The sequence below is a fragment of the Melanerpes formicivorus genome, unplaced genomic scaffold, assembly GCF_026170545.1.
Source record: "Melanerpes formicivorus ecotype bairdi unplaced genomic scaffold, bMelFor1.0.p_v2 SCAF_36, whole genome shotgun sequence".
Lineage (NCBI taxonomy): Eukaryota > Metazoa > Chordata > Aves > Piciformes > Picidae > Melanerpes > Melanerpes formicivorus.
In genome coordinates, this window is record NW_027142388.1 from 1,019,777 (window position 1) to 1,041,407 (window position 21,631).

The 21,631-nt window shown below is 52.6% G+C and overlaps 1 protein-coding gene across 2 annotated transcripts in view; it reads left to right on the plus strand.

Moving 5' to 3' along the window:
• The first annotated feature begins 401 nt into the window (after positions 1-401).
• The window catches only part of LIMK2 (LIM domain kinase 2), a 35,023-nt gene continuing 13,793 nt past the window's right edge, over positions 402-21,631 (plus strand). The window contains exons 1-8 of one of the 2 annotated variants that reach the window (XM_068157181.1): positions 402-550; positions 3,036-3,135; positions 14,776-14,911; positions 16,122-16,231; positions 16,428-16,616; positions 17,017-17,122; positions 18,400-18,596; positions 19,294-19,480. In XM_068157181.1, coding sequence (XP_068013282.1) covers positions 535-550; positions 3,036-3,135; positions 14,776-14,911; positions 16,122-16,231; positions 16,428-16,616; positions 17,017-17,122; positions 18,400-18,596; positions 19,294-19,480 — 1,041 coding nt within the window. In that variant the 5' untranslated portion in view covers positions 402-534. Of the gene's footprint in view, positions 551-3,035; positions 3,136-9,518; positions 9,888-14,775; positions 14,912-16,121; positions 16,232-16,427; positions 16,617-17,016; positions 17,123-18,399; positions 18,597-19,293; positions 19,481-21,631 lie in introns of those variants that run through there. The other variant, XM_068157182.1, reaches the window with a different exon arrangement.

Consider the following 21,631-nt stretch of genomic DNA (forward strand, 5'->3'; position numbering starts at 1 on the left):
CCGTTACTTTCTGCTTGGCGGATGGACTAGGGCGAGGCACCTGCCCCAGCCTTACCTCGAGGACGAGGAGCGGCGGAGCCTGCTGCCGGCCCGTGGCTCAGGAAAGGGGAGAGGCGGCCCTTGCCCTTCCCCTTCCCCTTCTCCTTCTCCCTCTCCCTCTCCGCCCTAGCGGTACGGGAGCGGCCGGGCCGCGCCAGCGCAGGCCTAGCCCAGCCACGGCACGTGCGGGGAGGAACCAGGGGCGCGGTCGCGCTGCCATTGGTGCTTGCCGCGGAAGGGGCGGGATGGCCCTCGCCGAACAGCACGGGAACTGGCTGGTGGCAGTGAGGGGGGCGGGGTGCCGATTGGCCTGCGGCGAGGAAGGGGGCGGGGCGCGGAGCGGCCCTCGGGGTGGGGCGCGGTGCCGCGATAGCGGCGAAAGGAAGAGAGGCGGTACGCAGTCCCGCTCCAGGTGCGGGGTGACCCTGCCGCGCGCTCCTTAGCGCTGACGTCAGGCGCGAGTGAGCCCTGGGGCGGTGGCGAGGCCGGCGCGGGATGGAGAAGCTGCCAGGTGAGGCTGCCGGGCCGCGGAGCCGGCGGCTGGGGCCGCCCTCGGTGACAGCGGGGCGGGAGCGCGTACGCGAGGCCGCTAGCTCTCCTCCGGCCGGGCGGCTGTTATACGGGAGCCCTTCCCTCTGTGGGGCGGCAGATCTGGGGCTCGAGAGGCCTTGCCCGCGGGTCTCGGAACCTGCACCTTGGCTGAACATCAGCCCGTGTCCCGTGCCTGGCAGCCGGCCGGCGGGTCGGCCGGCCTCCGCCGCTTTGCGGCCACACGCGCGGTTCGCGGGGAGCCTGCCCGGGCTCCGGTGCGGCGAACTTCGCGGAAAGGTGCGGGGGTGGGGTCAGCTTCCCGCCCTCAGGGCGCCAGCTGCCGGATCCGTTAGCGCTACTGCCTGCTGGGCTGGCTGATCGCTCCCGTCCTGTCTCTGTCCTGCCCTGCGCCAGGTCCTGCCGGTCCCACCGAAGCTCTGTCGCTCGCCCGGCCGCGGGGGCTGCCGCAGCTGGAGGAGCCGCTGCCTTTCCTCGCTGTCCGCCTCTAGAACAGTTCTGGTGTCCCGGGGGACTTAACAGACCTGCTGCATTGATTGTGTCCGTTTGCTCTTCCTTCACACTATTTCCTGCCCTTTACCCACCCCTCGCATTTCCGTCCCCTTTCCTGGACACTGAAGCAATTTCGGTCGAGTCCTGCACTGCTCCGTTTGCGAGCAGTCGGCCTTGCTGGATGTAGTTAAGCAGCAGGAGTAAGGTGACAGCTACCTGGAGTTCAGAAGCTAATGGCGCCGTGTCAGCCCTGTGAAGGCACATCCGTGCGCTTGGTCTGCTGTGCTCAGTTGATTAGACTTTGAATTCCCTTAAAGAGGCTCTGCTGGCTGTATTCACATTTGTGTCCTGTGCGGGGTCACTAACCGGGAAGAGCTGCAGGATGGCTGTTTGGCAGGGTGTTGGTAGCACGGCAGTGGTTCCAGGAGTTCACCCACTGTCTGGGGGCTGGTGCTGTTGAGAGGAGAGTGCTGGCTGCCTGGGCGTTGAGGCTCGGGCACATGTGGCTCTGTCTTTCAATCCCAAGCCTGCTTGCAGTGCTGTAAAGCAATTGGCTTTGGAGAAGAGTGTCTGTAGTGTCAGCTTTTGTCAAGTTTCTCCTAACCTTTGCTCTGTTGTCTGTTGATCCGAATGTTGTCGTGCAGTTCTCAGTGTTCCAGAGAGCAAGAGGGTGCAGATGCACTCCCAGGTGTAGTGCTGATGCAGGTGGGAATGGAAGCAGCAACTCACACCAGAGGTCACATTTGAATGAATCTGATGTAGCCCTGGAGTCTGTATGGAGACTCTTGGGGATGCTGCTTACCTGCTGTGAGGGCAGTTCTTGTTTGCAGCTGAGCAACATGTTTTTTCCTCTGAAATAGGTGTTTGTGTAAGATGGTCAAAGGAGATCTGCACTTTGGTTGCTTATAAATGTTGACATTAACGTACACAGAGGACTAAAAGTGCACAGAATGCTGTTGGCATCTCTTTTGTGGAACTTCAAGGAACTTGACCTTGGTATCAGCTTGGCTGAGCAATTAACAAGTTTTAGCATTCACTGGAAAATGGAAGTCCATGCTTAGCGGTTTTCATCTCCAAGGGCACTTCTTTCCTTATGCAACCTTGTGGCAAGTACACGTTTGGTAGAAGGAAGAAACCGGTTTGACATCTGCCCCTTGCGCAGTGCTGTGCTCACCTTGCTCCTTGACTCTTCCTTTGATGTGCCCACACAGTTCTTGGGGGTTTGGGTAGCATTTCTCTGTGTACCAAACACTCTTTGTGCATCAGTTTTCATCCTGTTTCACCTGGCTCACATACTCCTAAATAACTGTCTGTCCTTGGGGCTGTGTGGCAGCTCTAGCAGAAGCCATTGCCAGTGTTCTCTGAAAGGGCACTGGGCCAGTAGGAAATACCCCCCTTGCTAAGGCTGAGGGTAGTCCAGTGTTGGCTGAACAGTCTCTACAGGAATATTCATTGAAGTGTGTAATTCCTTCCTGGTAGTCAAGTGTTCTCTGCTGAATGAAGTTTGCCTTTCTTTTCTTTCAGTTCTGGGAAATCCAGTTAATTATACAAGTGAGTGCAAACGTTATGTGCTGAGTCAGTGGTGCAGGGGAAACAGCAGCGTGGCTGCCTGGCTGAGCATAGTTCTCTGTGGGAATTGTTGCCCTAGATCTCTGCCTTCCTGAAATCTCTGCTGTGAAGACCAGCAAAGCTGTAGCTGGGCTGCCCTCTCTGAAAAGTCACAGTTGCTTTCTTCTGCAGCATGCAGAGGGGCAGAGGGTGATGTTATGTCTGGAGGAAAAAGATAGCTAGAAGATGTTGGAATTTGAGTTGGGAACTCTACTCTGTGGCACTACGGACCTGGCTTAACTCTGTGTGCAGCCTTTCCTGCTAGCTCCCTGATTTAAGGGATGCAGCAATACTTGTTGGCTCTGATGTAAAATACTTGCTTTATGTCACTTCTTTCCTGCATGCAGGTGAAGAAGTCTGGAGATGCCTAGGATGTGGGGACAGCATTGCTGCTGGCCAGCGCCTCTACAAGACTGTCAATGAAGCTTGGCACGTTTCCTGCTTCCGGTAGGTAACATTTTAGTCCCCTAAACTCTCCTGGTGCTGTTCAGCTGCCTCAGAACCTGGTGAATAAGCACAGCTATTAACAGAGAGTTCTTGCTGCCATCTCTGTGCCTGGCCTGCGTCGGGGCCTCTTGCAGAGCAACTGCGTGCCCTTGTTTGCGGCCCTGCTTCAGTGCTTACAGCAGCACTCTGGAGCTGACTTTGAGTCCCCCCAGCAGGCTGGCACTGCCTGGCCAAGTGTGGCCGTGCTGATGCAGGCGTGTCCAGGAATACAGATAAAGGGCAAGTGAAAGCTGGGACTGAGTGCTGCTGGCAGAAGCCAGGGGTTGCATGTTTGTCTTCAGCTGCATTCCAGAGCAGCGCCCAGGTGATTTGCTGAGCCTTTCACGTTTTCCACGTGTGGTAGATACAAGGGGGACAACAGGGTGGTGGGGAACAGTGCTGACATGGCAGAGGAAGAGCTGCCTTTTACTTCCTCTTCCTTGCAGGCTGTTAAGACATACAAACCTAGGAAATCTGTTGGTTCATGTTGCTGGCAGCAAGGACAAAAACGGATCTCTGACATGCTCCTTGTCCTGGCAGAGGGAGTAATGCCTCTTGTTGGTGTTTCATGAATAATCAGCCCTGTTTTCATGCTCCAGAATCACATTTCTCAAGGGACCCTGTATTTTTGAGGGGGTTCAAGTACCTGCAGCTTCTGTTGGCTTCAGTGTTGGCTTGAATCTGGAGAGGGTAATACTTGGATGGTGTTGAAGCAAATAAAGGAAGCCAAAGTGTGGCTTTGGAGGAGTGTTTGCAATGCAGAGATAGGCATCTACTGTCCTGACTGGGAAAAAAAGCAAACCACCATAACAAACCCAACAAATACCTCAGCTTTGTTGAAGTGAGGATTATGGTTAATGGTGGATCAAAAAAAGCCCCAAACACAGCATGCTGCCAAGGCAGTACTAGCTGTTGAAATATGCTGCAGCTGAGAAGGACTTGTCCATAATCACAGTTACAGCTTTGGGTTTCTGTTGCTTTGAGTATTCATGTTTAGCTACATTGAGTCAGCTTCTCTTCACCGTCGTTTTCTCCTCTCAAAGGGCTGGTATCCTCTTGTTGAGCTTCCCTAGATTCCATCAGTAGCCAATTGCAAGCCTATCTGGCCTACTAAGTCTTTCTTTCTTGCCTTTGAAGGTATTTTTGTTGTGGGTCTTGATTTGCAAATGCCTTGATGTTTCTTGTGCTGTTGAGGTGGATGAGAGCTGCCCTTGTGATGGTGCAGAGTCTCATATTGTAGCTTGCACTGTAACATAGCAGCTCACCGGTGTTCTGGGTTTCTTTGTGCTGTGCAAGTGCAGGTGCCAGCTTTTCTCCTGAGCTGTGCAATAACTCTCAGCATTTGCTGATGTGCTTCTCTCCTGCCCTGTGCTTTTGGCAAGCTCTAGCACCCAGCTAAGCTGCCACGCTGAACAGACAATTGGAACCTGCAGTAAAGGAAGCTGCCCTTCCCTTCTTCCTAGTTCCAGGGTAGGCCTGTACATGGAAACACGTTTTCAGCTTGCACTCTGCTCCCCCTTTTCTTCTGCTGTCCCAAGCCACGGTGAGCAGCAGTCTTGTGCTTGATATCCCAAAGCCAAACTTGAAACAGGCTGTGAGGGTAGGAGCCTTTGGCAGTGGATAGCTGTGAGTTCCGGCAGCTCTTGTGTTTTTCAGTCTTCCTGTGGATTAGCAGACTCCCTGGCCTGGCACATCATTTCTCTAATGCTGCTTGGCACCACTCCAGGCTTGTTAGCTCTGTTTATTCTTGGTCAGGCTGGGCTGCTGATCATGCTTGGCACTGGCAGTGGCTGACGTACATGCATGTCTCTGAGGGGTTCAGGTTTTTGTCACTTCCCTCCTTCCTCAAGCTGTATGTACAGGAGCTTTGTCTCTGAAACCTCTGTTTTCTCTGGTGTGACCAGAGGGGCAACCAAATTCCTGGTCATCTATCTTGGGTATTGAAAACTGGCCCCTGGTCCTTAGGCTGGGATCTGATGGGCTGGATCTATCTGAGGAAGTTTCTTGCACAGTGCCTGCTGTGAATTAACTCTGAATGACCTCTGGTGCCTCTGCATTCTGTTCAGATTGCAGACCCTTGCAAAGGTCCTTTCACTGCTGCACAGCTCCACTGGATGTGGGGCTTACAGATGCACAGAACTTCAAACATCACACCCAGAAAGGGAAAGAAAGAAGTGGCAAGGTGTCTTCTTGCTGGCTCTAGATCACTGTTTCCTGGAGGGGTTGTTGGAAAACTGCTTTTTGGGCCCAAAGCATGCTGTTCTTACTGCTTTGAGTCCAGCTTTCCTTTTATACTATGAAACAGAAGATACCTACCTTGAAGGAGCCCTTGGAATAAAGCATTGATACCTGGTGTTTTGATGTCCTTTGTTGGTGTTTTGTATTTTGTTGTGATTTTTTTTCCCCCAGAGGTAAAGGCTACTCCCTCTTTCTGTAGGGATATTGCCTACTTGAGCTGACAAAACTCGGCTGTAGCTGCATGGTTTAATCTTAAAGGCATGGTATTTGTTAGAATCTAGTTTTGGTTACTTGGAAACCATGGTCTCAGGTCAAGCCTGTTGAATACACCTGGGTGGAAAATGCTTTTGGATCCATGTGAAGGGAATGACTGGGAATGGTGAAGGGAATTCCTGCTGTGCTGGGGTGCTTAAGTACTTTATAGGAAGGAAGACAGCTGATGTTCAGTTCCTTCCTAACCATGCAATAACAGAGGATGTGCATTACTGTGGTCTATAAAATCAACCAAATTTAAGTACCTAAGCAACACCAACAGAGTCATAGAATGGTCCAGGCCGGAAGGGACCTCCAAAGGTCATCCAGTTCAACCCCCCTGCAGTCAGCAGGGATATCCCCAACTAGATCAGGCTGCCCATCGAGCCTTGCCTTGCATATCTCCAGGGAAGAAGCCTCAACCACCTCCCTGGGCAACCTGTTCGGTGCTCCACTACCCTCACAGTGAAGAACTGCTTCCAGATATCCCATCTGAATCTGCCCTTCTCTAGTTTGAAGCCATTGCCCCTGGTTCTGTCACTGCAGGCCTTTGTAAACAGTCTCTCTGTATCCTGCCTGTAAGCAAAGGTGTGTGCTCAGGTGAGTTTGAAATGTGGGGATATTTGATGGTTTGAATCTTCCTTTAGCTGTGAGCACAGGTTTATGTGCACAGCAGCTGAATTCAAAACCTCGAAGCAGGGGAAAGATCAGTAGTAACAAAAGGCACTGAATTATGGCAGAAGCTAGTGACAGGGCCTCAGAGGTGAGAGCTCATCTCCACTGGTTCGGCAGACTCCTGGGAATGTCTTCTTGGTGGGGTCTCCCTCGGCACTGAATCTCACCAGGTCACTCGCACATTTAAGGGGAAATAGTTGCTAAGTGCTTCTTTGTGCGAAGATCACTGTGACTGTCCAAAGGAACAATGAGGCACTCTGCAGGTGGAAATTCCCCTGAGGAATGCCACATTCCTCAGGGGAATCTACCAGCTGCAGGGCATCAGTGAGGACCTTTATATTTAAGGAGGAGCTGGGCATTCCAGTCCAAACATTTTCTAGTTGACTTGTGCAGATTGCCCTTTAGGGCCTGGCTATCAGAGCATTACTCCCTGGAGGCAATTAGAGGCACTCCCACGGCCTGGGATGTGCTAAGCTTGCTACAGGAGTGAGGCAGCAGGTGAGTGAAGGTGCAGAGGTGTGAGTGGCCGTGTTCTTGCCAGCCGTGCTGCACTTATGGATCAAAAATCTCTTGCTTCCAGAACCGTATCTAATCTGTCAGGTTTCAGTAGCCTGAATGAATCTCTTCGGCTTGCTTCTCAGCCTACACCTATTCAGGATGCCTGCAGCCAGCAGGCAAATAGGATGGAGATAGACATTCTGTCTCCATCCTCATGTTGTGCTTAGTGATGCTGGCTACCAAGAAGGCAGCACTGTGCTGGTCTGAAGTTCTGCTGCTGCTTGGAAGTAAGTTGCAGTCATGGAGATGAGTCTGGCTTCTCTTTGGCTTAGTTTGCTTAAGAGCAGGAGCTTTCATCCCAAGGCACCTGCATATCACTGGGGGCTTAGTTGCACGGGCTGATGTCTTTCAGCAGCAGCAAAGCAGGTGTCATGTGTAAGTGCCTTGGGAATACAAGAAGGCATTGGGGTGATACTGAGGGTATGCCTCCAACCTTCACCTGTGCAGGAGCAGACTTGCTGCAGACTCTGCCCCAGTTCTACCAGTCCCACATGTCCCACTGTGCCAGGATGGGTGGCAGGTGTGCTGAGAGCACTTCTTAGATGTGCTGTTGGACTGCATGAGCCCTGTGTGCAGCCTGCCTCTAGCTCCTCTGAGGTGTTGTTCACTGGAACATCCCAGTAGCTATGTGGTGCATTTCTGTGGGGATCAAACAGGCGTGGCTGCAGCCCCCTTTGCAGTACATTTCATCTTAAGTCAGTGCTGAGGGTTTTCATTGAGTCCTTTTTCCTTGTTAGTTGTATTTTGCATAGTTCTTTCTGGCACAACTTACCGTACAGGTCTAAACCAGAGCAAGGAAGGCAACCCCCTGTGGTGGCTGCCTGTTAGTAGTGGAAAAGCCGTCAGCATTTGCAAGAAGGAAGATGCCGATACCTTATTTCAGTTGGTGAGTGCAGCCTGCCCCTAGGAGATGGTATCGATGAAATTACTCAGAGGAGGTCCCCCCACACGCACCTGTTGATCAGCATTTCTGAAGCACAGTCATTCTGGCAGGAATTCAGATCGACAAGGTATGAAGACATTAACACCTTTTCCAGAGGCCTTTTATCAGAGCAGTTGTCCTCTCCAGTGGCTCATAGAGACAATCAAAACGGCAAGAAGTAACAAGAGGGTAGGGAAAAGTAACTTAGTGGCTGCTGCTGCTGCTGCTGGGGCTTGCTGCAAGAGCAAAATCGTTTTGATAGGATGTTTCCTGTTTAAATAAGCGTTTGACTATGTGTCCGTTGGCTTTAAGGAAGTCTCAGGCAAAATCCCTTCCCAGTCGCTTGGCTGTCTGGGTGGTTTTTATGACTTTGAAGTTGGGCTTTATCTGCTGGCTTCATTCACAGACTAGCTGGCTGCTTATCACAGCTGTGAATCAAACCTTCAAAGGTCTTGGCTGAGGAGCTGGGATTTATGGGGTCACGTGGAATCCCCCTTGGAGGGAGCTGAGCCCACGGCAGCAGAGCTTTTGTCTTCGGTGAGGGTGGGCAGGAGGGGACTGCCCCGGAGCTGTCTGTGCCGCGGGGTGGTGCCGAGAGCCGGGAAAGCCGCGGCCGGGGAGCGCTGGCCCCCGTTCAGCACGCAACGTATAGGGAATGTGAGAGCCCAGAGTGCATTCCTAGACACAGACTCACCGTGTTGCTGCTTCCAGTGGAGCTGTGTGAAATGTCAGGAGGAATTAGACCCGTGCTGGCACCGACAGCCACATCGGGCTCTGCAGCACCAGGCTTCACTGCACAGCCAGGCTTAGAAACTGCTCTGAAGAGACGGGAGGAAGAAAAAGAAAGGTTGCTGCTTATTGAAAGTAAACCAAACAAGCAGGCATAACCCAGAAAACACCCAACCCCAAAAGCTGCCTGGCTTTCAGCTTAGGTCAGCAGTGAACAGCCAAGACTGCCTTATCCCAGCCCCATGCTGGGAACAATATGCCAGCTGAGAGCAGCATCTCCAGTAAAAGCCTCTGGAACAGAGTGTAGCATAGCATGATTTCAGGCTGTGTTCAGGCATGCCAGGCTTTGCTAGCTGAACAGAGATGGGAGAGCTTCCATGCAGCAGCATGTGTTTGTTGAATCTCTGAGTGTCTTGCAAACAGTGTTAGCTGATTAGGCCACTAGAGATCACACTTGGCTTCAGAGCAAGCAAAATGCTATAACTACATGGGATGCAAGCAGCCAGAGTTCTTATCTGCAGATTTATCCCTCTCAGCTTCCATTCAGGAGCTGAAGATCAGGTTAAATGATTGCAGTGATCTCTGTTACAACAGTCATGGGAAGAAGGTTCTTTTTCCTTGGCTGAAGCATGCTGAGTGGCCTCTTGCAAGAGGGTGAGCAGACTGTAGGTGCTGTGAGGGGTTTAGGAAGGTAGGTAGTGAACATTAACTTGGTGTTTGGAGATGTGCTGAGCTGTCTTGTCAAACTGCCACTGCTGCAGGGGGGGCTTGCACGTTTACACGCCACCCTCTCTAGCAAAAGCTGCTACTTTTCAGCACTGGCTCAGGCCCTCTTTGAGTCAGAGCCCCCACACACACCTTGTGCAGAGGCAGAGCTTATTCAGCCTCTGGAGCTACACGCTGGCCTCCAGCAATGGCTCCTCCTCCCCTCCCACCCTTGGGTGGAACCAGAGAAGGGAAAAGTTGACAATAGTTAGCAGGCAGCAGAGCTCGCAGGATCTCTTGTAGAAGCATGTCCAGCGAGCTCGGTTAACAGCCGTCCTGCCCTTCCCGAGGCTGCTGCTGCTGAGTCCGGGAGGAGATGGTTATAACCATGGGAGCCAGCAGTCTGAAAGGGAATGAGCAGCCGAGAGATCTGGCGTTCCCTGGGCAGCTTCAAAGAGAGGTGAAGCGTCTGAATCAGCGCAGGATCAAATGAGCAGGGGCCGCTGCCATGCGGGCAGAGCCGAGCCGTGCAGAGGCAGTTGGACGGGTTCGTGGCTGAGCCGGTTCATCCAGTGCCCAGGATGGGAAGTTACCTGTCGGCCCCAGCTTACTTCGCTCCCAAGGAGCCCTTTCGGTGAGTCCTGTGCAGAGGTAGCCGTGGGCCTCAGTGTCCTCCCCCGGGGCGCTCCCCGCCGCTGCTGGGGGGAGGCACAGTGCTGGTGTCTGGGAACAGCCGGCTCGGGCAGGAGGAGCCCCTGGGGGGATTCCTGCCGCCAGGCTCTGCAGCTCTCTGCTGCCAGGGAAGGGCACCTGTGCCACGGGGCAGTGTCTGTGCGGCACAGGAGAGCTGTGCCCCTGCTCTGCCAAGGCTGTTGTGTTGGGCACGGTGCAGGGAGAGGTGAGGTGCTGCTGCGGTTCGAGAAGGTGATGCTATCTGCAGTGCATGATCTCATCTGAGACCAGGAATCGGGTCCTGTGCAGGGCTTCTTTTAGGTGCAAAGGATTCTTCTGCCGTGATATTTTGGGCTACATTGCCAGCCATTCTTGGCCCAGTTGAACAAACGAGGCTTGAGGAAGATGATAGCTGCAGAATAAGGCTTTGACTACGTTCCATCTCCGTAGTGAAGGCTGCTAGTGAGGCCGGGCATGCCAGGAGGGTGGCTGCCGCTGATGTGCTGATGAGGTGGTTGGTGGGGAAAGGCACAGCTTGCAGTTTCATTGTCTCCCTCCAGTCCCCTCCTCTCGGATTTGCTCGTTATTGATCCTGGTCCTGAAAACACTTTGGCGCTGATTTGGCTGAAGCAGTCTGGAACAGCAGTGAATACTGCTGTGCAATTGCTAAACTCCTTTAGGCAGCCTCTGCTTTCAGAAGGGAAGGGAGCAGCCACTCGTTATTTGCAGCAAGAGTAGGACACCATGCTAAGCCTTCTCCTCAGCCTGTGAAATGGCTCTGTGGAAGCAGAGCTTTCACACTATTTTCTAGTATTTCATTTTCTGGCATCTGTTCTTCCTTGTGCAGTGTCTGCTTTGCAGCCAGTGTGCACACTTCTGCCAAGCTGAGGTGAGAAGCCTCTGGGTTAGCTACGGGCTGGGGCTGTGTTGTGTGCTGCAGCTCTGTGTGACATTCTGTGTGCCTCCCCCACTCTGCCTGCGGAGCTGGAAGCACGGCTCTTGCCCAGCGTTAACTGATCCAGCCTGACAGTGTCTGCGAGGGGTGCACTTGGTTAACGAGCCCTTCTCAAAGGGATCTGTCCCCTCAGTGCCAGGGAAGGCTTTGCTTCCGTGAGGGGATTGGGTTTCATTTAGATGTAAAAGAGATGACACATCAATTGACTCTCCCATCTCACTGAAAACCAGGCTGGTTACCTGTTGTGACCTGATCCTTCCACCACCCCCCACCATACCGAGCAGCTATCCAGCAGCCACTTGTGAACTCTTCTGCACAGAGTGTCAGGGCTGAACGCTGCACCCAGAGGCTGCCTGGGGTTCCTGGGGGCTGGCTATGGCAGGCAGATCATTGTTTTTTTTCTTTATAGCCAAGGCTGAGAAGAGTCCGAATGGATGGGACTGTGTCATTAGAGCAGAGCTCTGTAGCTCTCAGAACGGTGCCTGGGCAGCGAGAGGAAACAGGTCAAGTGTGGCTGTTAGCAGTCTTGCTTGCCATGCTTTGTAACTCTGTAACAAGAACAGCAAAGAAGGGAGGAGAATGTGAGCGGTTTCTAATCTGTAAAAGCCGGGGAGAAAGAAATCTCCCTTTGTTTTGGTTGCAGTGGCTGGCTGAGATTAGCCTGCTTAATAGCTGTAGAAGTAGCTGCCTGCCTGTCTCAGCTGGTGTGGGCCCTGCAGTGCCACGTGCTCCAGTGAGGAGGAAGAGGAAGGAGAGGTACCTCTGGTGTCTTCTGTGAAAAAGCTCTGGCATAGCTCTTCAGTGAGGGTGACAAGGAACAGTCCTGTGCTGCCTTTACATTTGGGTGAGGGGCAGGCCTGAAAGTCTCCCTGCGTGCTGCCAGCCAGCTCCCCACACCTGGCAGACACCAGGCCTTTGCCACATTGCAGAGTGGGTGGTTGGCAGCATGGGCCATGGCCTCTTGCTGGCAGTGATTAAGGAAGAGGCCAGTTAGCCCATTACCAACATCTAGTCTCTCTGGGACTGCTTGCTTTGTTCCTGTTGCCTCATTGCCCTGGGTGGGGTTCCCAGCCTTGAGTTGCAAACTTGTCCTGCCCAGATTTGTTTAATTGCATAGCAAAGAACTGACTGCTTGCTGGCTCCACCCCCCCACCTTCATTTTGCCAGGGGTGTGTTGCAAAGTAGATACCAACACTTGCTTGTGGATGGAAGCAAACTGATCAAAAGTGCTCTAAGGTTGGAACCTAGTCATGCAGAAGTAGGGGAAAGGCAGCCAAGTGCACCTCGTCCTCTGCAGCCTAGCTGAACAGCTTTGCCCTTGTGCTGCTCTTGCAGCAAGTTTAGATTTTTCTTAGGGAGGAAAAAAAAATAAGATTGGTGGAAGGTGAAGTCTAAGAGGAGTGAGGAAAGGATGGTGTTGGCCTCAAAAATAAACAACTCACCTGCTAGGAGAAAACGTAGACAGAAAGCTGGGTCATGAAGTCCTGTTGGAGCAGTCTCCAGTACTGCTGTCTGCATCCCAAGTACAGGTCTGGTCACAGCTCCCTGTTTGAAGATGTAATCACTCCTGGGGCACCCACTGGTACAGGCATGCATGCAGAAGTTGGATAAGTCTAAGGGATCCAATTTGCCCATGCAGAGCCAGATGTTCCTGCCACAAGGTGATAGAAATCTCTGCTGTTAGTCTCCGCTTGCTCTTTTCTCCCTCCCACTCACCTACTTGATCATTCAGCATGGGGTATTTACTGCAGATGAAAGCCAAAGGCTAGTGGTTACAGGGAAGAGGCAGTGCAATGCCCTCTAGGACTCCTGCATACCATGAGCAGGGTGTAACCATGACAGTACCCGAGTGCTGCAGGTACCACCAACAGCAACGTTAAGCTACTGCCCCTCTGCCTCAGACAAAATTAGCAAGGCCTCTTGCTGGAGTTCTCTCCTGTCAGTGGGGAGGGGGCAGGATTTGGAGCTCCTCAGCTGGGAGAACAAACCTTGTAAAGGCCAAATACATTAGAAGGAGCAACTGTCCTGAGGGTAGGGTATGGCTCTAAGTACCTGGTGAGGTGTATCTTCCCCTAAACCCAAAGGCTGCTTACAAGCAGTTTTACCTTGTTGCCTTGCAGTCTCTTGAGACAAAGAGCTCTCCGTGCTGGAGCATGAACAGTTCCACCTATCACCATCCTCCTTACAAGCTGGTGGGGTTTACAAAGAGTGTCTTTGGCACAAAGCAGCTTTCAGGAAGCTTGTGAAAGGTGAAGTCAACAGCAGCTCTCATTCTAGGCCTGGGAGCATGTCAAAAGTGCACTTCCACTAGCTGAGCTCAGTGCATTTGGTGCTGTAGAGGGGGCTGCTGTAGGGGGGCACACCCCCACTGAAACCCCCACCCCAGTGCAATGGGTTTCCCTGCAATGCAGCAACTGAGACAGAAAGAAGCAGCCCTTCACCTCTGGGAACACTTCATTGATCCCTGAGGTGTTTCTTTGCCCCAGGCATTGGTGATTGACCTGCCTTGGATTCTGTGCTCAGAAATGGCCAGCACCAGACTGATTTTAAAGTCTGAGAACCTGCTGCCCAGGGCAAATGGAATCATCTTTAGTGATGCAACTGCTGTCTGTGTCTTATCTCCCCATGAAGTCACACCTCCACACTGCATCAGTTAAGCTCCCTTGCCCTGTGCACCCTGCTGAGGCAGGGTTAGGTTGTGTTAAGGAAGTCTGAAGATCTGGGTTTTGCTTGTGACATCTGGTAGAGAATTGCTGCAGCTTTCTCCTTGGGGTTGGGGGGGGCAGTTACTGGGTTTGGGGTTTTTTGATTGCTGGGGAGGTGCAGATAGAGGCTCAGTAATGGTTTGCTGTTTCAATGGGAGCTGACACTACTATAGGAGGTTCTTCACCATGAGAGTGGTGAAGCCCTGGAATGGGTTGTCCAGGGAGGTGGTTGAGGCCCTGTCCCTGGAGGTGTTTAAGCCCAGGCTGGATGAGGCTCTGGCCAGGCTGATCTAGTGTGGGGTGTCCCTGCCCGTGGCAGGGGGGGTTGGAACTAGATGATCCTTGTGGTCCCTTCCAACCCTGACTGATACTATGATACTATGACACTGATTGCTGAAGGATGACTGTGAAACTGGAGAAATAGTTTTGCTTCTGGGGTTCTTTTGGTTGCTTTTTTTGTGGGGTGTTCTTTTGTCATGCACTGTCATCTGCAGAAGGAAAGGGAGAGCAGCTGGTGGGGAGAGGTGGAGGACTTTCATCACAGTTAATTGGCAGATGCAGTAAGTATTTGGAGCTCAAAGGATTAACTGCTTTGGAAACTCTCCCTTGATGGAGAGTGCTGCAGCTGACCTTTGGGAGAGCTGCACTTAAAGCAGGAAGGCTACCCACGCTGGCTGGTGCACAGCTGGCTTTGTGATGCACAGGGAAGTGGATCCTGCCCCTCTGCCCCCTGCCTAACCTGGCTGAGGAGCCAGGTGCTCTGCCACAGATACAGTGATGCTGTACATGCACAGAGCAGAGCTGTGGCAGAGCTGCCTGGGGGCCAGGCAGTGCTGCAGCTGGAAGCTTCCTTCCCAGGAGGCAGGAGAAAGTGGAGGAGACAAGGCTGTGAGGCAGAATGTAAAAACCCTGTTGATGGGTTTTAATGAAGAGCTGGGGTTTGTTTTAAACTTTGGAAGCTTGTCTCTTCCTTTGTCTTGGTTGGTACCACCTCTCCTTACAAACCTTGGCTCTGGTGCTAATTTTCAGCTGAAAAAGCATTGGGAAATGGAGGAGTTTGGGACATTGGTAACCAGCAGAGTTGGTGGTGAGCTGCTGCTGAATGTTTGTTTTCTCCATGCAGGAGAGGACCCAGTTCATTGATCATGGTGTGTTGCCAACTGGAACTTTGTTCCTTTGTTTCCTTCAAGGTGCTCTGAATGCCAGGATCCCCTCACTAACTGGTACTACGAGAAAGATGGGAAGCTGTACTGTCACAAAGACTACTGGGGCAAGTTTGGGGAATCTTGCCACGGCTGCTCTCTGCTGATGACTGGGCCTGTGATGGTAAGGACTCTGCAGGACTCCTGCCTGGGGGCAGGACATTGGGAGTAGCTGTTCAGATACATTCAGCTTCCCTGGCTAATATTCTCCTTGCTACTCAAATTAGAAGTCAGAAATGGGGCTTGGGTGTGCACCTTCTGGATTAATTGGGTTGGGGGAGCTCCTGAAAGAGGGAGCTGTTAGGATCTGGAGCACATTCACAAAGAAAATATGGTGCTGAAATGCACAGGCAGAAGTGGAAAGGTGATTAAGGGGACATCTGTTCAATCGCTGTAGCACATTACCTCTGTGTCTCCATGGGGTAGTTTTCCACTGCAGTGCAGAGTCAAACTTCTCAGCTCAGGACAAAGCAGTAGGTTCTGGCTTTAAGGAAGGTTGCCAGCCAGGTCTCTCACCTGGACCATGGCCAGATGTCCATAGTGGTTGGTAGTGTCTTGAAGTAGCGTTAGCATTCGTTGCTTTGAAGCATTGAACTCTGCCAGGAAACTATGGGGCTCACCTCAACGTTCCCTTCCTTGCCCCAGCCTGGCAAATACTTGCCCTTCACAGCTGTCAGGAGTGAAAGATACTCACTCTCCTTGCAGGGCCTAGAGCAGAGCAGGGTGGTGCCCAGCAAGGCGACTGCTGCCTCCCAGGGAAGCAGTGGGAGAAGTGCAGAGAGTTTGTGGCTGCCTGCAGAAGCCTTTGCAGAAGCCTCTCGATAGGGGAAGTCCTCCTGAGGAAAACAGATCTGCCAATAGAAGTATTTTTAAAGCGTGGTTTGTTGTCTCAGCCTTGGCTTGCTCTTTTTTTCTGTCAGCTGGCTGGTAAAGCATCTGAATCTGTGCATTGCCTGGCTGCCAAAAAAAAAAAAGAGCCTTTTCAGCCTCATTAACTGAGGCGTAGCATTGGTTATCTTGCCAAGAGCAACTGAACAGGGAGGTTTAATATCTTGTTTACTAGTCTGCACCAGACTGTCCACTATTGCTGAGAGCTGAGCAGCTGCCAAGTGCAGCAGAGGTTCCTGGGACACCAGCTTTGCTTTGCATGTTGACAGGTTTGTTTCAGAGCACTTCTGTAAGCAAGGGGCCAGGGATGGGGTGCAGAAAAGGTGGAAGGGGCTAACAGAGCTCCAGGAGAAGTCTGCGGCTTGCTCCTGAAGTCAGGATGAAAAGAGGAGCAGCTGCCCCTGCTGGTGGCTGTGGTCCCCCTGAGTGAGCTCCTCTGCCTGCAGGTGGCTGGCGAGTACAAGTACCACCCCGAATGCTTTGCTTGCATGAGCTGCAAGGTGATCATCGAGGATGGGGACACTTATGCACTGGTGCAGCACTCCAGTCTCTACTGGTAAGCCTCAGCTGCTCCCTGCTTCTGTGGCAGCCACCTTCAGCCAAATGCTGCACCAAGGAAGACCAGGAGGCTGCCTCGGAAGGGAGGGAGGGAGGGACGGTGTGAGCACTGCAAACTGTAGCTTCTGGCCAGTGCAGGAGCTGCAGCTGTGTGGGCCAGGACACTGCCATAGTGACTTCTTCTCTTCTTCCAGTGGCAAATGCCACAACCAGATTGTGCTGACGCCCATGATAGAGAAGCACTCCACGGAGTCCCTGCGTGAGCAGCTTCCTTACACCCTGACCCTCATCTCCATGCCAGCAGCTACTGATGGCAAGAGGGGGTTCTCTGTGTCTGTTGAAGGTGGCTGCTCCAGCTATGCCACCGGTGTCCAGGTGAAAGAGTGAGTATGCCCAGGTTGTGTGCGAGGTACGTGTCTGTACAGAGGGAGCTGGCAGAGATGCTGCTGTCCTGCCAGCTGCTCTGGCTGCTGAGGGGATCTCTCAGTACAACAGGGACAGGGTCTCTTGTGACAACCTGGACTGACAGCTTCATTGCTCAGTGCTGTCTCCTTCACTGAACAGAAAACATATGGGCTCATTTGTAAGGAGCACACCACTCTTGTTGTGAGGCAGATGAGGAGCTCAGCCCTAAGCACTTGGTCTGATGGTCGCTCCCAGCGCTGGCAGAGCAGCATTGCTCTGTTTCAGAATCCCAACACGAAGGGAAGCATCAGCTAGCAAATGTTTTGGATTGCTTTGGCTAGCCTGACTCCTGAGCCAGCCTGTCATTCCCCTGTTTAGAGTTAACAGGATGCACATCAGCCCCGACGTCCGGAACGCCATCCACCCTGCCGACCGCATCCTGGAGATCAACGGAGCTCCCATCCGCACGCTGCAGGTGGAGGAGGTGGGTCAAGCTCTCCCTGCAGCCTCCTCCTTACCTGCCTCCTTCACTGTCTGCTCCTCAGCACTGTGCTCTCAGCCTGTGCACACCTGTAGCACTTGTGCTGGCAGTAGGAGTGAACATGAGGGTGTGCTGTGCTACACCTTGCAGCCTTTGGAGTGGTAAATGGAACAGATGGAAATGTGAGAGACAGTTCTGATGTTGTGACATCTCAGAGGACAGAGAGGCTGTGAAGACTTACCATGTATTGCTGGGAAGTCCACTGTTCTGAACCTCATAGAGGCAACTGCTAGGAGAAGCTCAGCTGATCCTAGGGGATGAGCTTCCCATTGCAAGTAAAAAAAGCATTTGATGTCTGTATTTAAGAGTAAATGTCTCACACAGATAGCTGTGTGTGGGTGATGCTGCAAGAGGGCGGTGAGATCACCACTCCCTGCACTGTGCAAGGCTTCTCTTTGCTGTTGGTGCTGAGAACACAGGAGCCCAGCAGGAATATGCAGCTTTTGCAAGGCTCTTTTGCAGCAGTTTAGGGTGGAATCTTGTGTAGTTTTTGGATGCTTCTCAGGAAAAAAGGAAATGCATTTCACAGAATTAGAGAACACCAGGTTGGGAGGGCTCCTCCATCCAACCTTCCTTGGCAAAAGCACAGTCTAGATAAGATGAACCAGCCCCTGTCAACTGAACCTTAGGACTGTCCAGTGTTGAGGACTCCACCACTGCCCTGGGGAGATTATTCCAGTGGCTGATTGTTCTCATTGTGAATAATTGTCCTCTGGTGTCCAATGGGATTCTCCCCAGGAATATCTTGTTCCCATTACACCTCTCCATGTGACTCCTTGTAAAAAGGGAGTCTCCATTTCTTTATAGCCACCTTTAAATACTGAACATGGTGATGAAGTCTCCCTTAGCCCCCTTTACTCCAGGCTGAACAAAGACAGTTCTCTCAGCCTCTCCTCCTGTGGCAGGTTTCCCACTCCTTGGATCATCTTCGTGGCCTTCCTCTGGACCCTCTCCAGCCTGTCCACATCACTTTTGTATAGGTCACTTTTAGGTGAGCAGGCAGCAGAGGACTTGGCTAGCATAAGGAACCTCTGTCCCTGGCTGGGTTTGCCTGGTAGCCAGCTGAGGTGTGCCCAGCTGAGGTGTGCCCAGCTGAGGTGTGCCCAGCCGAGGCAGCTGCGGTCTGGCTGAACTCTGCTCCGACGCCCGGGGGCGTTCTCCTGTCTCCTGTCACCCTGTGGCTCCTGGCTGCTATCTGCTGTCCTGTGCTCTGGCTGCAGGTGGAGGAGCTGATTCGCAAGACCAGCCAGACGCTGCAGCTGCTGATCGAGCACGACCCTGTCTCACAGCGCCTGGACAGGCTCCGGCTGGACTCCCGCCTGCCCACCCACATCAAGCCACCCCTTTCCCCACGCTCCCTCTCTCCACTGGACATCAAGGAGAACCTGGAGGGAACGCTACGACGGCGCTCCCTCAGGTACAGTCTGGGCAGCACTGCCTCTGGCCCAGCTTGGCTTTGGCCTGTGCTGCCTGGCTGGGCTGCTTTGTGCCTAGGGCTGCAGAGATGGATGGTCCCTGGGGGGATAGAAACTGTTAGGGAAGCCCTGGAGAGCTTTAGGCCCTGCTGCTGACACATGGTCTCTCTGTTGCCTCTCAGGATGAGAAACAATCCTTAATAAAAATAAGGGGCTCTGCTTTTAACACAGAAAAGCTACAAAGTATTACAGTTAGAAATGTAAAGGTCAGATTTCCCCCAGCCTTAACTGTCTGGGGAAGAAGGTGTCCCTAAAGGAAACATGCCTGACGCCTGGCACTGGGGACAAACCTTGTCTTCCTCAGCTGGGCCACTCAGCTGCTCACTTAGTCATTTGTCAGTGTTTACATCCTTGGTTAGAGATAGCAGATGCTGCATCTTCAGCTTCCTCCTCCTGTTCATAGAGCCCCACCTCTGTCTGAGCATGCAGGAGACGTGTTGTACTTAGGCAGCTCTGACTTGGAAGCTGCTGTAGGTTTGTACAGAGCTGCTGCAGTGCTGGGAAGTGCCTGGCTTGTGAGGTGTGAAGAGGACTGAAGAATGGCTAGAAACTGGTCTCTCAGGAGCTAAGGATAGGATATGTTGGACCAAAAGTTTCCTAGAAGCTTCCTTGATCTCCCTGTCCCCTTTTGTTTCCCAGACGCAGCAACAGCATCTCCAAGTCCCCAGGCCCCAGCTCCCCCAAGGAGCCGCTGCTCCTGAGCCGGGACATCAGCCGCTCCGAGTCCCTGCGCTCCTCTTCCAGCTGCTCCCAGCAAATCTTCCGGCCCTGTGACCTCACCCATGGCGAAGTCCTAGGAAAGGGATTTTTTGGACAAGCAATCAAGGTGAGGGAGGGCCCCAGGCATGCATCATTTACTTTGACTGCAGCAATGTCTGCCTACCTTGGGATCCTCTGCCCTGCTCTTGGAACTCTCCTGATTAGCTGAATGAATCCATTTCTCTGTTTCATTCCCTGACCATCAGTGTCTCTAGGTGCCGGGACTTTGTCCCTTTTGAATGTCAGCACTGGCCATAGATAGCTCTCAAGTTAGATTTCGAGCTCTAGAGTGCCTGTGTCACGGCAGCCACCTGGGTGGCTGAGGAGAATGTGGAACAAGCTCCACTTCCTCCTACGAGCATCTTTCCTCTGGAAAGGTGCAGTCAGCTCCCCAGGACCCCCTTGCAGAGCCTCAGTGGCTTGTCTTTGTGGTGGTAGCAGTCAGGTCTTGCATGACTCTCACAGCTGAAGTCTCCATTTAATAGCAGTGCTCTTGTATTTAAGCTTGGTTGTGACTGGGGAGCTTCAGCAGCTCCTGTCTCAGCATCCCTGACAGCATCAGGGGCAAGTTCCTCTACCTTGCTCAGGTGCTGAGAGCTCCTCAGCACTCAGGTTGCTGTTCACACGCTGTGGGACTTCTCTCCTTGCACCTATATAGACTCAGGTGTCCAGCCACCATATTTGTCTGGTGCTTCCATGGGAGGTGGTGAGCCAGTGCTACAAAGCCAATGTTTTTGATCCACACTAATGGGCATATTTCTCTTCTCCTCTGCTCATAGAGAAATAACAGGTCCAGGTAAGCAGAACCTTTCCTCTGTCGCATGCTTTCGTCATCTGCGTCCCCACAGTTACTGGCACAAAGGCATTTTGTTTCTGCTCGAGTTACCCATTAGTTCTCCTGTTCTGGTGCATGCTCTGGGAGCTCAGATTGCCCCCTTGGAGTTTCATGATGACACTTGTTTCAGTTCTGCTGGTATGTCAGCTTCAGAATTCCACTTAGCTTTGTCTTTGTCTCTTCACTTCCCTTTATCTTTGGGTATCAGATGTCCCTGGCTTTGGTGTCCCTGGCTGAGATGTGTAGTGTTCCTGGCTCACTACTCATACCTGGGTGCTTGATTCCAGACAGGAGCAGAAGGATGTTGTACTCTTGTTTCTGCTGTGTTGTCCCATGCATCTGCATTCCACCTCTAGCAGCCTTGCTGTGTTCCATGGTTGCAAAGAGTCCTGGCGTGGCACAGTGTTTGCAAGAGCTTAGGAGCTTCCTAAGTGCAGTAACCAGCTCTTGTGTTCTGGAGGTTTTCTCAAAGGCTGTGGATTTTAAAGGTTAAGAAGGCTAACACTGACACCTTTCTTCAGCTTGGCATTGACTGTTCTGGATGCAACAAGTACTGCATCTGTTTCTAGAGAGATGGTGATTGCTTAGTTACCTGGAGAGCCTGGGGAAACCAAGCAGTGCAAGTTAAGCAGCTGAAGGAGAGAGGATTTCCAGGAAAACCTGCTTGTCAGAATGTGGACCTCTTCTGCTCAAGCACCCCATGCAAGCCAGGCAGGGCTGGTTAAAAGAATAGAATAGAATAAACCAGGTTGGAAGAGACCTTCAAGATCATCGTGTCCAACCTATCATCCAACACCACCTAATCAACTAACCCATGGCACCAAGCACCCTGTCAAGTCTCCTCCTGAACACCTCCAGTGATGGCAACTCCACCACCTCCCCGGGCAGCCCATTCCAATGGGCAATCACTCTCTCTGTACAGAACTTCTTCCTAACATCCAACCTGAACCTCCCCTGGCGCAGCCTGAGACTGTGTCCTCTTGTTCTGGTACTGGGTGCCTGAGAGAAGAGACCAACCTCTGCCTGTTTACAACCCCCCTTCAGGTAGTTGTAGAGAGCAATAAGGTCACCCCTGAGTCTCCTCCTCTCCAGGCTAAGCAGCCCCAGCTCCCTCAGCCTCTCCTCACAGGGCTGTGTTCCAAACCCCTCACCAACTTTGTTGCCCTTCTCTGGACTCGTTCCAGCAAGTCAACCTCCTTCCGAAACTGAGGAGCCCAGAACTGGACACAGGACTCGAGGTGTGGCCTAACCAGTGCAGTGTACAGGGGCAGAATGACCTCCCTGCTCCTGCTGGCCACACTGTTCCTAATGCAGGCCAGGATGCTATGGGCCCTCCTGGCCACCTGGGCACACTGCAGGCTCATGTTCATCCTACCATCAACC